Source organism: Amphibalanus amphitrite, unplaced genomic scaffold (assembly GCF_019059575.1).
Source record: "Amphibalanus amphitrite isolate SeventyFive unplaced genomic scaffold, NRLGWU_Aamphi_draft 000885F_arrow, whole genome shotgun sequence".
Lineage (NCBI taxonomy): Eukaryota > Metazoa > Arthropoda > Thecostraca > Balanomorpha > Balanidae > Amphibalanus > Amphibalanus amphitrite.
In genome coordinates this window covers 99,022-115,680 of record NW_024882379.1, presented here as the reverse complement: position 1 = coordinate 115,680, position 16,659 = coordinate 99,022, and the positions used below count along the sequence as shown (strand labels likewise).

Here is a 16,659-nt window from a genome sequence, read left to right as displayed (position 1 = left end):
AGGCCCAAAAAATGGCAACTGGACGGTGACCAGGATTTGCGAAACTATAGTGCAGCATTGGGGTGTGGTCCGATGTCGCAAATTCGCCCCGAAATAAAACAGTGGAACTAGTTTGACAAAAAGAAAAACGTATAAGTGCAAAACGTAAAAACGTATAAGTGCAATATTGCACTTATCTCGTATTTCCCATTTCTTATTCATTTTCATCGAAATTAGGAAACGGCTCAAAAGCTATTTTTCACATCAACACTTACACCACAAACCATATACAAGTAAAATGCATGACAACATGTTTTGATGGCAATACACCGGAAAAGGAAACGGTAGCGAAAAGCTTTATAGGACAGCGCACCGGAACGCATTGGCATGCATGTGGTAGAGCATATTCCGCACTGAAACTAGCTTTCATCCGACAGCTCCAGGCAAGGTTCCCGTATTGGTTGAGTCGACCTCTCATTCATGGTGCTGAGCAAGGAATTTGTTCAGCTGACCGTAATACCACCGATAAGAAAAGATTATAACACTTCGATGGTGTAAGATACGGCATTTGGCAAATATGCCTGACGTTTGGTTCCAAACATGTTTCATAACACCAGGGGCAAATAGTTTCCCGGTCAGCTCTGTCTCTGAGAGGTTGACAGCTGATAATGGGTTACGTTCTGAACAGGAGCTGTCTAAACCAGCCTTACTTTATCTCGGAATGCTGAAAAAGTTGTGGCATTGACTGGCTTTGAGGCACGCCGCAGACAAGCAAGTTCAGGTGCTCATGGTCAAAGCATTCATTAAGTGTGGAATGCGACGCGGAGCCACAAAACAAGATTTCCCATGATGTTGGTAAAATAAAACATGACAGGAATGGGATTCTAGCAAGAGATCCGAGGAATGTGAAGCCAGAGGCGAGGACGTTCAATGAAATGAATGGTTTATTTATTTTCTACTCTTGCCGTCGGCAAAAGCTGCCGATACAAGTTCTTCTCCACAGCTTCCCGGATATATATTACTAGCTAGAAATTCGACTTTGGGCGCATTTTTTACTTTTTTCGGGCAACAAAGTAAGTATTCATAACTCGAAATGTTGATAACGCTTCATAGTCCAGTTTACTGAAGTAGTGAGCTACCATAGTTTTATGTGCGGCGTCCTAAACGATGGTTTTCACCCACACCATACAGTACGCAAATACCAGTAATCTTATAGTCATGCCTAAGGGGTGACCTAATGACGTCATCCAGCTGACGTGTGACATCACACTGCGATATCGCTGGATCATCGTACAGACCTCCGCCGTCGTGGCGCCAAGCTTCAGTCAACAGAGGATTGGTAAACAATACGAGGGTCGGTGCAGGGTCAGGAGGGGTGAGGGATGACGAGGGGTCAGATGCCACCCTTCGTGTTGCACTGAGACCTGAGTGGACTCAGGTTACGAGTCAAGACTGAGCTGCGCTAGCGAGTGGACCGGAAGGAGAAAGGCGTCTGTCCGATTGTCCGTTGCATTTCTGCGGGGTCAATGCCGGGGTTTTTGTGTTGCTTATGATGACGGCGCGGCCTGATGCATTCCTTTTGTTGGATGAGTGTGAAAAAGCAAGGTCAAGACACAGAAGTGTGTGTTGAAGAGTGTTGATCAGGTCAGGGTTTGAGCGGGATGGGGACTGACCTTGATGTTCCCGCCGGTCATATGGAGAAGGTGGAGGGCGTACTCCTTATTCCGGCCACCGGCAGGTGACGAGGCGCAGCACGCAAACTCCAGATACATGTCAACTGGAAACAGAGGAAACAGGTCAATTGGGAACAGAGGTCGCAAGTCAACTGGGAGGACAGCACATGTTAACAGTCAACAGGGACAGATGGAACATGTCAACTGGGAACCCAATTCTTTGATTTGTTCAACTGGAAACAAAAAATCATGTCAATTGAGTGCTCAGAAACCGGTCAATAGGGACACAGGACACATATCGTCCAATTGTTTTAGATAGGAACTTTATAAGTCATATTATGGGTCCGGGTGTGTCCAATAGTGGAGATTGCATATTGGTGATTCCGGAACACTTGAATTACAGATAAAGGGTGGATGAGCACGATGGCGGTGAAACTTTGATCACTGAACGACAACTGTCACCAGGAGAAACGGTCGCGCCTCGGCCCCTACTTTGCGTGTGTAAATCCCGTTCGACCACTACCATAGTTTAGGTGAGACTATATAGCCGAAACTGGTCTGTTTATGACTACCAGTCACCGCAAAGTGACCTCTAATGACAAGTGTTGATGGATTGTTTGAACATTACCGTCATCTACATGATTCTTGGAAAACACGGACAGCCATTGAATAATACTTATGGTTACAAACAGCTTAAGAACGGCGAAACACCGACAAATGTCACCCCGAAACCAGTGAACCGGAAACCCAACAGCTGTCTTCGACTCATACATCACTCAAATATCAAACTCAAATATTTACGTCTCCTGCGATGGGTTATTTGGAACAACTCATCGGGTTCAGCATTTCGACGAAGTCGGCGGGTCGAATTCGACACGGTGCACGATAAGTCCAATCATTGGACGGGGCCGGTCACTTGCCGGGACCTGGGTGGTCACAACAGCTCCAGGAAGCGCGCCCACGTCTAACGGGCCGCCCGACAGGGCTCTGAGGGGGCTAGACGGGCCACCCGACCAGGCCCGGGGGTGGCGAGACGAACCGAGAGGCGGGCCATGCGATGTCGAGACGGGTCGCTTCGTCCCTGAGGAGGCGAAGCGGGCCGTCCGACTGGAGTGGTGAGACGGGCCGAGACCGACCATGAGGAATCGATATGGACTGCGCGACCCGGCCCTGATGAGGGGAGACGGGCCCTGAGGGAGCGAAGCGGGCCTGGGTGGCAAGGGATTCGGTCAGGCCCTCATGAGGCAGCACGGCCGAACGACCGTGCATGAGCCTACGGCCCATCGCGCCCAGCTGGCTGCTGGCCTGACGGGCCCGGGGCCCTCCACACAACCCTAAGCACTGACAGCGCGTCTGCCTTGCTGTACCCACTGACCGGGCTTGAGGTTGTGCTGTCACTTACATGAATGACAACCCCTCGTGACAACCACGCGTCACCGCACGGCGCTAACAATGACCGTCTGTCTGACCACCGGGAAAGGCCGGATGTAGAGTCATGGGAGGTACCCAGCTGAGAAAACGTCCCATCGTTACGTAACCGGGGTTTACCTACCAAGTACCAGTGGTGTTCTTCCCAATAAGAGCAACTCAAATGTCACCAAACACAGCGCCCCAAACAACATCCCGTCGGTGACAGACAGGGAGCGTAACCTATTGTCTGTTGTGTTGTTTATTGTTCAACTCTCTGACTCTGACCAAAGCCCTGGTGATCGGAAGGATATCAATCAGCGGCAAACAAATGAACAATAAACGAATGTCCATCTCGGCATGTCACCGGCCGGCCGAATGTTCATCCATCACTCTCCACAGTGTTCATACACGGGGCGGGTGATGCTGAAATAATTGGACCGGTAACATCCATCACAGAGACGCCTGACGAACGAACTGACGCTCGCTGTATAGAGTGTAGGCGGCAGAGGGGAAATTATGCGGTATTCGATTTTGTACAATGCTCAATTTCTTGTTCGCTTAGACTTGGACTCAAAGCGTCATACGATATTCTTGGGAATTATATAATATTACCACATTACAAAACATTAACTTTAAGTTTTCCAGCCTCTGGAAAGCCTGGCTGTAGTCTTATTACAGACGTAGTGCGGACGATTTTCGGACGGACAGATTTTTCGGATAAGCAACGTCACATTAGGAAGCTGAGACTGCCGTATGGCACACATTTACCGATCTCAGCACAATGCATTCACAGTTGATCATGCAACACGAGCCAGCCACCACCACCAAACACTCAGTACTCACGTTCGCGCTGCGGTATTTTCTCCAGAGTGCGCGGGTGCCAGACCAGCTCGGCGCGGTGCACGTCGAGACCGACGGGGCGCGTGTCGCCCACATACTCGGGCACCGTGGCCTGGTACTTGGGGCCGACGTTGATGTGCGCAATGACGTCCGTCTCCGGCGGCAGCTCCATGTAAAAGTCCATCTGCTGTTGCTCCGATAGACTGTCTGCAGGGCGGATAGAGAAGGCGGTTAGCATCTTGGCTCATCTGGAAATGATTGTTTAGCAGGTTTCTCAGGTTTACGGCCAGCAGGTAAATTAAATGTTACAAACGTTGCCTGATTTTCGACAACAAACTAATGTATTGTGTTATCCCTCTAATATTCTCCTCCAAATGCACTAAGTTTGGAAAATGAAGACACTTACTTTTCAAAAAGCTTTAGCTTTCCACAGATCAGGGGGCCTATGTTGAAACCTGCGTATTTGATGCTGTAACGCTATGATTTATGTTTTTTTCGCAAAATAAAGCCCTGGAGCTTGTAGCACAAGTGTTAAACCATCGCCTTCTCAGCAATCCCGCAAAACAAAAAGTCAGGCATTCGTCGCGTTTAATGATCAAGTACAAAATAAGGGAAAGACGCTTTTGATAACTAGGGGAACAGTCCGCACTAAGCATAAAGGCCGTCATCTTTGTCTCGCTAAAAGCCTTTCTAATAGTGCAGCGCATAAATGATGAATCAGACGGGATCGACTTTTTGCCCGAGCAGATGGCCTAATAGACATTCTATGCTGGTTCGTTGAGGCTGTCCTTGAATCCCGGCTCACCCACACGCACACAAACAAACACACAGCGGCTGACGTTGAGACTCGTATCGGGCTGAGTCGTGCAGTCGACTCAACAGGCACCAGCTCTATGTTGTGACAGGGCGGGCAAGAGGCAAAACAGGGAGCACGATTCGCATAAGGAGGCATGTGGGGGGGGGGGGGGGAGGCAAAGGACTTGGGCGACACTTCTCTGTTTGAGGATGTAGTCTCAGACAGCCGGAGGCGCGACTTGGGACAAGACCTGAGTTGAATCTAGAGACGTACTTGGGAAAAGGCTCTTGAAGACCTGTCCAGTGACTCATCTCCAATGATGGATCGAGTGATGCTTTTGAGACAAGCTCGGTGGACACCATCCATGACTGATTTCAGGTTCAGATCCCCAGGTTTGGATAAGAATAATAAATGTTTGGGCTTGGTGTCTAATCAACACAGTACATTTGTCACTTACAGCCCAGTGGTGGCGAATAAATAAACGAAATATCTTAAGCTTACAATTAATTACGCTAATAGCCTGGCGTTGGCGTTTGATTCGGTGACATTGACGTCAACAGTGAGCCCATCAGCGGCAAATATGGCAACTGATGGTGATACTTGCACTATCGGGGACGCGGTTCAAGGTGCGAGAAGATAAGACGTTACGTTCTTAGCTATACATCGTGGCGATAGCAACAAGTGGTGTGCCAGAAGCACCGTCAGCTCAGCCATTGTGGCATCGAGTTGTCCCGCAGGCACCATCCTAGTCCCGGTCCGCTTCAGTCTCTCGCACAGTAAATAAGAAATAGACAGCGGGGCTGGAGCCGACCGTCCCAATGATCGTTCTACTTGGTGAGAAGGGCGAGACAAAGACAACGTTCCACGCTGTTACCTCAAAGTGTGTGACATTCCTGTGCTTTCAGGTTCATCCGTTCACCGTCACACAGTCAGGGACACATCGACAGAAGTACATCGACAGCACTACGCAGTGTCACAGTGTCCACCCATGTACACCGTCCATATATTACCACCCGTCGCCCTCAGTCTCCGGCCGGTCGTCACCCGATTTCGTCTCGTCCAGCACACCATGTAGCTTGTAATCCCTCCGTATTACTTCACCTCGACACGGCAACGGCAGCTAACCGGTGCTAACGACGCCAAAAGTCCGCCGCCACCGCCGAGACGGTCCCGCGCGCCAAAACCGGCCCCGGCCTGAATTAACACCTCCTTGCACGCCGGCTCTTCGTACGAATTATGAGAGCGGTTCGCAGAAGGTTGGCCAAATCGGCGACGGGGGCTAGATGTGGTATGGACGAGCGGCGATCAGGGTGGCCTTCGGAGGGAGACAAAGAGCTGCGTGTCTCGTAAGGAGGCGGGCGCAAGAGGTGCGACCGAGTGCGGACGGTTGCGGATAGCCGAGCCTGAAGCCAGATGAAACACTTGTCGAACAAGGTATTTGCCTGTCGTCGGCCTACAACTGTGCCTAGTCGCAGGAGACTTCAATCCCCGCCTTCGACTTTCTAGGCGGTTACATTCTCAGAGCAGAAACCAGCGTGTCTCGGAGAGTGATCTACCAGAGCCACGCCCAAGCAACATTCCGACAAAGCCGCCGAAACGGTCCGACAGAAGCGCGAGCTGTTCGCTCCACGAGGGAAACTGAAATCTGCCACACCCTATGTCGAGCCGTGTTTTCAAGAACGACCCAGTCTGGCTACGAAAGCCAGCAGAGCGTTTCTGACTGGTTACAGAAACCAACCGTTGTCGCGCTCATGTTTTCTGGTTACCGTTACTGGAAAATATGAAGCACACAATCTAAACCCTGTCGACTCTGAGGCCCTCGGTACACCGTTGTCCTGTGTCCGTCGTATACGGCGCCCCGCGAGCTGGGACCGGCGTCCCGGCGTTCACCAGCAGGACGTCCAATAAATATTTATCCGCCATTATCAGTCGGGACGTCTATTTACGCGATAAATAGTTGCGGATAACGGCTGCCTTGATTTGGTCCAGCCCGCCGGTCGCTGAGGTTGAAAAACAAATAGCGGCACCCGCGAAGGGCGCAACACTCATCAAGGACACTCATCAACTCGGCGCATTCATGCGCTGGTACGCAAATGAGCAGACACACGCCGCGCAAGTGCCAGAGGAGTGGCATTTGCTTCTGTCTTTCATCAGCGGGAAGCTCATTGCTGTGAGGAGGACATGCGACTGATGCTCTTACACGTTCTCTTTCTGCTCTCGCAGATGGATGTCGATTGAATCGGAACAAGTCGGAATGTTTAACAATTAGCCTTAGTGTGAAAACATCAAATGATGCCGCCATGAACTGTATACATTGGTGGCGACACCATGATGAGGCGTCAGTAGACGTTCGAGAATTCAAGATTGATGGAGAGTGGCGTCCGACAACCGGGCTCCACTCCCTCTCGCCCTCTCTCTCTCTCTCTCTCTCTCTCTCTCTCTCTCTCTCTCTCTCTCTCTCTCTCTCTCTCTCTCTCTCTCTCTCTCTCTCTCTCTCCTCTGTCCCTACCCATGTTCTCCGATCCTCTGGCAGCGTCTGACAGTCCCCCGTCTCCACCCTCTCTGACAAAGCTCTCGCCAGAGTCTCCACATTCCACATCTTCCCTGTTCCCCGCCTCGGGCCGGAGTGCCGGAGAGGCCGCGGCTATTCCTGACGACTGGTCATTGTCGATTCAACAGCGCCGCCGCGGGGCAGAACAGGGCTCGCTATGCCAGGAATGGCCCACTTTACGTGTGCAATGAGACGCCAACTGGCTCCAAGGGCGGTTAACTCGGCAGGGTGGCATTTTTGTCACAGGAGAGAGCCGAGGACAAGAGGGTTGGTGAGAGACAGCGAGAGACAGCGAATCCAGACAGCGAGGCTGGGAGGAATTTCTCTTTACCGCCAGTGCCTATCCCAGACAGTGCCTCTAGACTGGCCTCGCCCAGTCTTGCCTTGACATCACTAGAGTCGCAATCGACCGCAACCACAAAAAAAATCGCCGCACAAAAATCACCAGTTCGCTCAGAGTTTGCGTACTAGAGAGCGGCATGGGAAAAGGAAAGTACAAGGATAAATTCTGGCCGATCCTGAGACATTTGCGGCCAACTGAGATCGACAGAGGAGGAAAATGACAGCACTGGCCGGGCGGGCAGAGAGGCCCCAGATCTGGCCGTATCGGATGTGGTCACCGGCGGGCTAATCAGATTGACAGTCGTGCCACCCCTCTGTCCACAAGAGCTCGCGGAATGCAGGCTCTAAATCAGGTGGCTCGATGAGAGAATGATCGGCGATCGTCGTCAGATCGAGGAGTCAACATTGAGGTAATGAGATACGGAAACCGACCAGCTTGCAGTGTTTTGGAGACCGCAGGTTGACGTGGTGCTTCATACTTATATCGCAGGTAATACTAATAACACGGCAAAATTATTAATCAGCCTTATTTGGGATCCGAAATCGTTCCATTATCAATCATTACTTGGATGTGTGTGCGCTTGCCGTTCCGTTTCCGAATGAACGACGCAACACGTATCTGTCATCGATGGTTCGGTCGTAACAGAAATCAATCAATATGATGCTATTAGACCTACCTATTCTTATCTCATCAGGACGACCCACCCCACCACGACCCGCTCGTTCCCGACTTACTTCGTCTCGCTCCGGCGTGGCGCGGCTGGGCGGGTGCCGAGCGCGGCTGTCCCGGCCCGGAGGCGGGCAGCAGGTTCCAGTAGAGGCCCGGGCCCGGCCGGCTGGGCGGCAACATTGGCGGCGCCGTGTAGGGCGGCGTGGACCTCGCTGAGGGCGCCGACGGGTCGTACAGCGCCGGCGACCGCAGACTCGACTGGTATTGATGACTGTGGACCTGCGGCGGGATGAACAGCGGCGCCGGCCGCCGCTTCCGCTGCCGCAGAGGGCCGCCAGAGAGCCTGTGGGAGGGGCAGAGAGGTCAGAGGGGAGGTCAGAGAGGTCAGTGGAGGTCAGAGGTCAGATGAGAGGTCAGGGAATGGAGAACAGAGGTCAGGTGACGCAGAGTCACCCGAGAACCTGGCAACGCCGAGAGCCAAGTTTCTTATTTACGAGTACCTATAAGAAGAGAAGGATCTCAGCTTTCGAGGGAAAAGTCAGATGGGAGGGACAGAGACAAAATAAAGAAAGAAGGTTTTCTGATTGTGGTAGGTATATCCATCATTCATGTATGTTTCAATTTCCTGGCTTTATCTGGAGACGAAAATATCAAGATGCTCGCAAAAAAGCGATCAGGGTGGCCTCTAGTATATGGCTGATTTACCAAATCCAAAGTAACAGACTTGACTCTGAATTAGCTGAAAACATGCAAAGAAGATTAGTCGTTTTAGCTGCCCTGAGACGGCGTACACCGCCGTGACGGATATGGGATATAATCAGCCAGCCGCAACTCAGCAGGATAAGAACATCCAGTCCCAAAATTGGGTAGGAGCGTGGAGGCTCTCTGAGGTGAGGTTGAGCATGGTGATAGGGCGGGAGCTGTGTTAGAAAAAAAAGTGGCTGAGTTACTGGGTGAACGAGAAGACGCGGTGGTCTTCTACACCAACATTTACGCCCAAGACAGTGTGACGCCGCCGGGAATTCCGTGCAAAAACGCCGCATTAGAGCAGCGGATTATCCCAGCTAAGACGATTTAACAAACGGACGAGCGCCAAAGAAATCGCTTCTGAGTCGCGTGGAAACATGGACTGCAACGAAGAAGCTGTGGGAGCTCGTTCCACCAGGATATTTAGCCATGCCAAAACAGACGTCAAAGCAAACAAAATAGGCTCAAATGAGCTCACAACCGGCAGTCCGCGGGAGCACTGCTCGTTGCGGATTCACGGCGTCAAATAAATAGTTATCATCTTGCCATATGGGCGGGAGTATTACCGCAAATCCCATCCGGAACCGGCTCTGCAGGTGACCACCCGCGGCCAGGTCACTGACCCTCCACACTCCCCCTCCCTCTCACCCTCTCACCCCCCCCCCTCTCTCTCTCTCTCTCTCCCTCCCTCTCTCCCTCTTCCCCAGCGGTACTCACACTCCGGGGCTGAGGAAGACATCCTCGTCGCCGTCCTCTTGTCCTGGTGCCCGGTAGCCCTGGAGCCGATACTCGCCGCCGTACTGGGTCTCATACTGCCCCTGTCGTCGCTCGGACGCGCTCCACTCTCCCCCATACCCTCCTGGGTCACCACCTCCTCCCCCGCCCGCACTGACGTAATACTCGCCGCCCGCCCGGCCGTTCAGCGTGGTCTTGCCGTCGCCGATCTGCGATGCCTGCGAGCTCATAAGCACCGTATAGCTGGGCTGGTAGCCGGCGGAGGGTGCGGAGTAGGCGCCACTGTCCTGGGAGGTAGCCGGGTGGTAGGTGCCGCCATACCCAGACAGGTTTCCGTCGAAGCCGTGCAGGTTGTAGTCGTGGCTGGCCATTGGGGGTTGGTAGCTCTGCTGCTGCTGTTGCTGCTGCTGGGATGGCGACTGCTGGTGGTGAGATACGTACTGGGCCGGTGAGAGACTCATCTGTGGCGCTCCGTCTAGCTGAGCCGTGCTCACCGCCGGGTAGCCGGATCCCTGGTACGCCGGCGACGCCAGAGGAGACTGCATGTGACCCAGCACACCAGATCGTGACATGATGTAGGCAAACTTGCTCTGAGGCTCCTTGTGTAATGGCGAGCTCTGTGCGGCAGCCAGAGGTGACTGCAGCATTGGTGAATGCCGCGCGGCCAACGGTGACCCCGCCGGCGAGCCGTGCGAGTGTGGAGGGTACTGAAACACCTGTGGCGAGGGCAAGGGCGAGTAGGCGCCGTAGGATGGGTACATGGCCGATGGCGGCGGCGGGGGCGGCGGCGGAGGCGGCGCCGGCGGGCCGATCGCCTCCTGGTTGCTCTGGTTCACTGTAGGACTCTGCAGTGGTCGGTTGTAGGAGGAGACCTCCGAAAACTGCTGCAGACCGGGACTGGCACCGTACCCTCCAGCCGACTCGAGGAGGCCCTGACCGACGTCATTCAGCGAGCCGGACTCCTCCAGCTCCACAGTACCGAACACATCGTCCTGGGGCATATAGCCGGTGTCGCCGCCGGCGCTGGGCGTCTCGTCCACGTGCGCCGGGTAGTCCCCCTGCAGCAGCGACGACTCGAGTACGTCCGCAAGTGCCAGCTGCGGCAGCGCGTCGCCCGACTCAGAGACGGCACGCGCCAGGCGCTTGTGGCTTTTGTCTGACATGTAGTGCGACAGAGGCCTCTTCATAACGAAATGGTCCGAGTCGGAGTGCCGGCGCAGCTTGTCCGGCGTGGCGATTTTCAGGTCCTGCCGGAGGGAGAGGGGTCAGAGATGGTATGCAGGGGTCGGTCGGGTCAGCTGTGGGTCAGATGTGGGATGGAGAGGGGTCGCACAGGTCAGGCGGCGGCTGATCTTCGTGCCGAAATGGCAGAGGGGTTTGATAGAGTAAGCAAACATTAGGTTTTGCAAATAGGCACTAAAAGTAAGACATAAAAATAATATACAAGTACTTCGTTTCCATCAGAGAGACGATATAAGAGCTATAAACCAGAGGACAACATAAAACAACTCACATCAGCTGTTAATCAGGGACGGGACTTGTTCTAAATCTCCCCTCCCAATCACCTCTCAACAGACCGACAGTGGAGCTCTCGACTCAAGAGGCTACCACTTGACACCCGATATCTGCTACCGATCTGCGAGACACGCCTTTCTGCACACAGGTGTGTACGAGCGGGACACCCACTGACAGACAGACACACACCTGTGGAGGAGCGCTCCAGGGTGCACCACCTCACCACCAGTCAGCACTGCCCCAGACCGCGTCACCACACCGTCACCACAGCACCACTAACGCTGCACCATTGCACCGAGCGCCCACCGCACAGCGGCTGCGTCCTGCAGCTGACTGGCCAGTCGCGCCGCAGACTCACAGGCACCGTGTCGGCAGCAAGGCCGGGCCGGGCCGGTTGGACTGGGCAGTGAACAAGGGCCCCACCCCATCCCCGCCCCCATCCCCCGCGCCTGTGCGTCATATTGCTGCAACCTTACTCTGCCGGGTGCAGAAAAACGCGAAAAATCACGTGGTACGATATAGGCTACGTAATCGTGGGAACTTTTGAATGATATGGAGATCAGAATCCAAATAGGGAGCGACACTGGTGTGAGGTCCTGGAAGTGCCGTCTGATAAAGGTGTGTGTCGACAGTAGCAGTGTGAATTTGTAAGTTACGTAAGCAATGGACTTAGTTGAGATTTTTAATCTTTCATAATACGCCCCCGCTACTGCAGCTCAAAACGTGGATGGATGGTGCAGCGCCTATACGTTCCCACGCTTTTCTGAACAAAAATAGCCGAACCGCACTTTAAGACTAGGTCAGAGAAAGGGAAAGTTAAGCAGCTCCCAAAGAATTGGTTACCTTTCTAAGCGAAACTCTGTTAGCGTCGGAGTTAGCATCGCGACGATAAATATATTTTTGTCTGTTTTCAAAGATGAAAGCTGGCAACTCTTTCATCATCGCTTTCGCAACAACAAACATGACCCAAATAATTAACACCAAAACCAGCAGCAACCTCAACAAGCCACTCTGAGAGAACCAAACCATTCCTGAGAACACACAAAACAAATACCATCGTATCGGCGCCTCCTATCAGCATCAGGTCGTATTTCCCGAACGAAAACACGGATCACAGCCATGTGCAGCTGCCGACATGGAATACGACTCCAAGTAACCGGTAATGGAGCATGTCGGCGACGGCCAACGGTTGTGTCCAAACAGTCGCCGGGCCGGCGCCGGCGGCGACTCGGCCGCCCTGTGAGAGGCGGCTGCGACGGGCTGAAGGGAGCACAGGTCACACAGAGGGCGCCGCCGCAGCTGCTGGCCAGCTGCCTCAAGGTGTCCGGCTGCGTTCAGAGCTTCGGTGGGCAGATGGGGCGGGAGGAGCAGGCACAGTTGATACTAACGGACGAGGACCAAACACCGATACAGTAGAATAATTTATAAGGGCCGTAATTTTTATGTAGCAGAAGATAAGTGGATTTTTGAAGCTCAGAAACTGCAGTAAGAGTCCTTTTTTAGAAAAGCCATAATCTACTTTTCACTGCCACAGGGAGCCACGCATAAGTAGAAAGTACCGAACCCTTTTCACTCAATGATGTGCATGTGCAAAGGAAACAATTGCCGAACTGTGGGTTCTAGACCTACTTCCCTGTTGAAATCTGCAATCCAAGCATGACTTTTGGAGACCCTGGAAACCCACTAAGCACTCGCAGCCTGAGGGACCGCCCAGTGCGACACAGAACTCGCGTTACAGATGGTGACAGACGGCAACAGACAGAGAAGAGACCATGCAGTCACGGGTCATCCTCCACTGGGCCTGAAATAAGCTGAGTTCCGCCAGCTCCGGCGTCACAGCTGGAACCGTGTGTAAACCAGGACGAGACACCGCCGCCGCCCACTGCCTGGTGACATCGAAGAGTCGCCCTTCGTGAAAAGAGCGTCCTTTACATCGCCGGTGCGGTGATAGGTAGCGCGCCGCGGTCCCACCGCGCGGCGCGGTCCCACCGCCGCGCCGCGCCGCCACGGTTTTTACGGCAGTTCGTTATGCATCAAGCGAATTGTTCAAATTTCGCATTTTTTTTCAAGTTTTTAGTTATTACAACCTTCTTCTATTGAAATACAATATTAAAAAAGTTAAAACAATCCGATAAAACATATTACCTACAAAAGCCCGCCCGCCGTTTGCCATCGGTCCGCCATTGCGTCGCCAAACTGTCGGCCGGGTTATAAAGTGGGCCAGCTGCACATTATGCACATGGACGACAGACAATCGATAAAATAGATGGCCTGAGCGACATGGACACGGTTAGGCGCTTTGCGGATCAAATAACGCAGCTTTCTCGGCCGCGCCCCTCCCTCGTAACCGCGTTCAGTTACACGGTTTGAGGCACTGCGGTACAGCATACCTTCAGGCGGCATCACTAGTGACATCTATCGGACATAAAAAGAAACTCTCGCTCTTGGTGCGCTGCGCTGAACATGCCCCTTCTGACAAGCTCATGTCATGTAAATCCAGAGAAAGGGTTTAAATGCAATAATCAATGTAGCATGGTTTGAAATCAAAACCCAGCAGTCGAAGATAATTTCAGGTCGATTCCTTTCAATGACATTGAAAAGGGTGCCATCGCATTAGACATAAATGGGGGTCATGCAATTAACGAACACGACAGCTTTTGACGAATGGCCACCTAATTACAAAACATGAAAGAAATTGAAGGTTTCCTCCGACATCAATGAATCAATAGCAGATATCATTTATCATTCCTTGCATCATCCTGAATGAATTTCGACAAAAAGTATGCTGTAAGCCTGATTGTTTTCCCGGAGAACTGAATTGATATTGGAAGTACCATTTTCTTTATAATTCTGAGCACCCATGGTGACACACAAATCGGAACCAACTGGGGAGGGGTGCGATTTCGGCTCCCGTCTGTCCGCATCCTGTTCGACGGTCCCGTGGGAACTTGGGGCGCCGGCCGCTCCGGCCTGCTGGCCACTCCCGAGGACACTTTCCCAGCGGACGGCGCGGACCGGTCACCGGTCACAGCCCGGCCGGCCTGGCGGGGTTTCTCCGCTCTTTGCGACCGGCCACCGCGGCCAATTGTTGAGATGATGATGGTGGTTAGAGGAGCGACCACATCCGGGCCCAAACCCAGCGCAACCTGAAGGAGACGACTGAGCGAAATCGTGGGAAATGAGTTTCATCAATGGTAAAAACAAAAATCCGAATCGAGCAGCATTGGAAATAGTCTGAATGTTGATTGCGTTCTCTTCTGACCACAATCAAAGAAAGTTGAAAACTCAATGTTAAAACTCAACGATATATTTGGGATAGGCTGTAGACATATTTTCCAAAGCTTGGTTTAAAATGACAATGATATGCATGTAGTTTGTCAGTCGTCACACCTTCCAAAGTGGAATTCACAGGAAAACCCCATTCCATAAGCGTTTTACATAAGCGGATAACTTTATTTAGGTAGGGCTTCAAAGGTTAGAAATCGAAACTAATTCCGTTAGTGTTTAGTAAACGAACCATTACCTTGCACTGCCTAGTGCACTGTGTGCTATTTGGTCCATTTGACGGGGCAGAAAGTTTGGGCCTCACGTCAGCATATATTGTGGCATTGATCCGCTTCAGGCCACACTAATTGTTTACGGAGCTGAATAATTAAACTCCACCGTGGATGGCGGGAGTACTGGGCAGTTTAGTTGGAACGGAATCGACCTATTCTAGTGGCCATGCTGGCAACAGACCGGTGTCAAAATTTTGGAGTGCTACCAAACGATGTCTATAGCATTGGGTTAGCGTCATGCTTCCGCACTCTTGCTTTTATATCTAATTTCAACACAGTATTTCTCAGCCTGCATATGACCATGAAAAAGGTGACTCACATATATACGACCTATAACGACAGTATTTACATCCCCTGCTGAGATGACGTCGCCTAAACCCACGGGCCACATGGAAAACATCTGGCGGCGTCGGCAGACACATTGACATCATGACCGGAACGCCAGACACCCGGTCTGAACACGGCTTCAGCGGCCCCCCTCCCCAACACGACCGAGGAACGCCCGGGAGAGAAGGTTAACCACCCATGCTGCTTCAAACGCGTCGCACACAAAGCTGTGCGCAAACAACAATAACACACAGACAAAGGAATCCAACTCAACACACAACTGTAAATCAAATGCTCTAACACCAACAACACACCAAACACACCAATCAACGGCTCTTGAGATCAGTAAACGCCAAACACCGCCGTATACTCCATCCACACACCAATACTTCTATCTAACACGGCACGGAGCACCACATCACGCCTCTATCACCCACACTCCACTCCCCTTCCCTTTCAAATAACAGCATCATTTCACCCTGATCGTCCCCGTGCTCACCTGCAGGTCCTGTGGCAGGGCGAGGTTGGAGGTGTCCTGGACGTTCTCCTGAAGTCCCGGCACCAGCTGGGTCATAGGGGGCGGGCCGCCGGTGGTCAGCAGCGCAACGCCACCCTCCTCCGAGCCTGCGGAAAGCAAAAAGAGGAACGTCAGCCCCTGGTAAAGGGTCATGGTGCTGAGGATAAGGAACGGTCATGATATTGCAGGACTGAGAACAGGCTGTAGCGATTGCAGGCTTCATACTTGTAAGCTAAATGGCCGTCGGAACACATCCATCCTCTTCTCCTCCAAAGCAATTTGAGCTATGTGGGTTAACTTCAAATTGAAGAAGCATGTAATAGATACAAACATAAGAGAAATTGATTTTAATCTAACAAGCTGCCGTATCTACAGCCACACACCGCGGCAATACCGCGTTGCCGATTACGTCGCATACCTGTCTCTGCCCGACTCCGGTTCCCCGATCAGTCATTCTCCAACCACTTCGTATCCATCGATCTCGCTCAAAAGCCCACTGTCACACAGCCTCACGAGAGTCACTCTCAGCCCGCCCAGAGGGCTACAAGACCCCACAGCCTCTCTCACCGTCCACTCTTGACACAGCCCGCCCCTAGTCAGCCACAGAGTCGCACTGAGTCTGTCTAGATTCCGGAGCCGGTCACCGGAGGGACGTCCGACTGACCCGGCGGGCGCTATCAACACCGGAAACAGTGGCACTTCCGAACAACGGCCGGCCGGACCGACCCTTGGGACTCGCTGGGGGGGAGGGGGGAGGCGAGGGAGCAGTGGGCAGTCAGACAGCTGATCGGATGTGTGAGTTCGCGTGCGCTAATATTTTTTTTTTTACCTTTGCGCTAGTTTATGCATGCAGTTTCGATATAATTGACCACGCCGGGTAGTTATATGGGACTAGCGAGGGCTCGCAAGAATACTGAATCGCATTCATTGCGTCTTCAAAAGATTTCCGCGAAATTTTGGTCGTTTGTGCCAGAAAATGCAGACGCATGCAGCTCAGATG

At 52.6% G+C, this 16,659-nt stretch overlaps 1 protein-coding gene across 1 annotated transcript in view; it reads right to left on the bottom strand.

The window, feature by feature from the left end:
- Positions 1 to 16,659, bottom strand: part of LOC122367642 — a gene marked incomplete at its 5' end in the record, with an annotated part of 123,978 nt that overhangs the window by 10,772 nt on the left and 96,547 nt on the right. Inside the window, 5 exons of the mRNA XM_043340953.1 lie at positions 1,653 to 1,756; positions 3,906 to 4,109; positions 8,327 to 8,604; positions 9,726 to 10,990; positions 15,642 to 15,766. Of these exons, the coding sequence (XP_043196888.1) occupies positions 1,653 to 1,756; positions 3,906 to 4,109; positions 8,327 to 8,604; positions 9,726 to 10,990; positions 15,642 to 15,766 (1,976 nt within the window). The remainder of the gene's footprint in view (positions 1 to 1,652; positions 1,757 to 3,905; positions 4,110 to 8,326; positions 8,605 to 9,725; positions 10,991 to 15,641; positions 15,767 to 16,659) is intronic.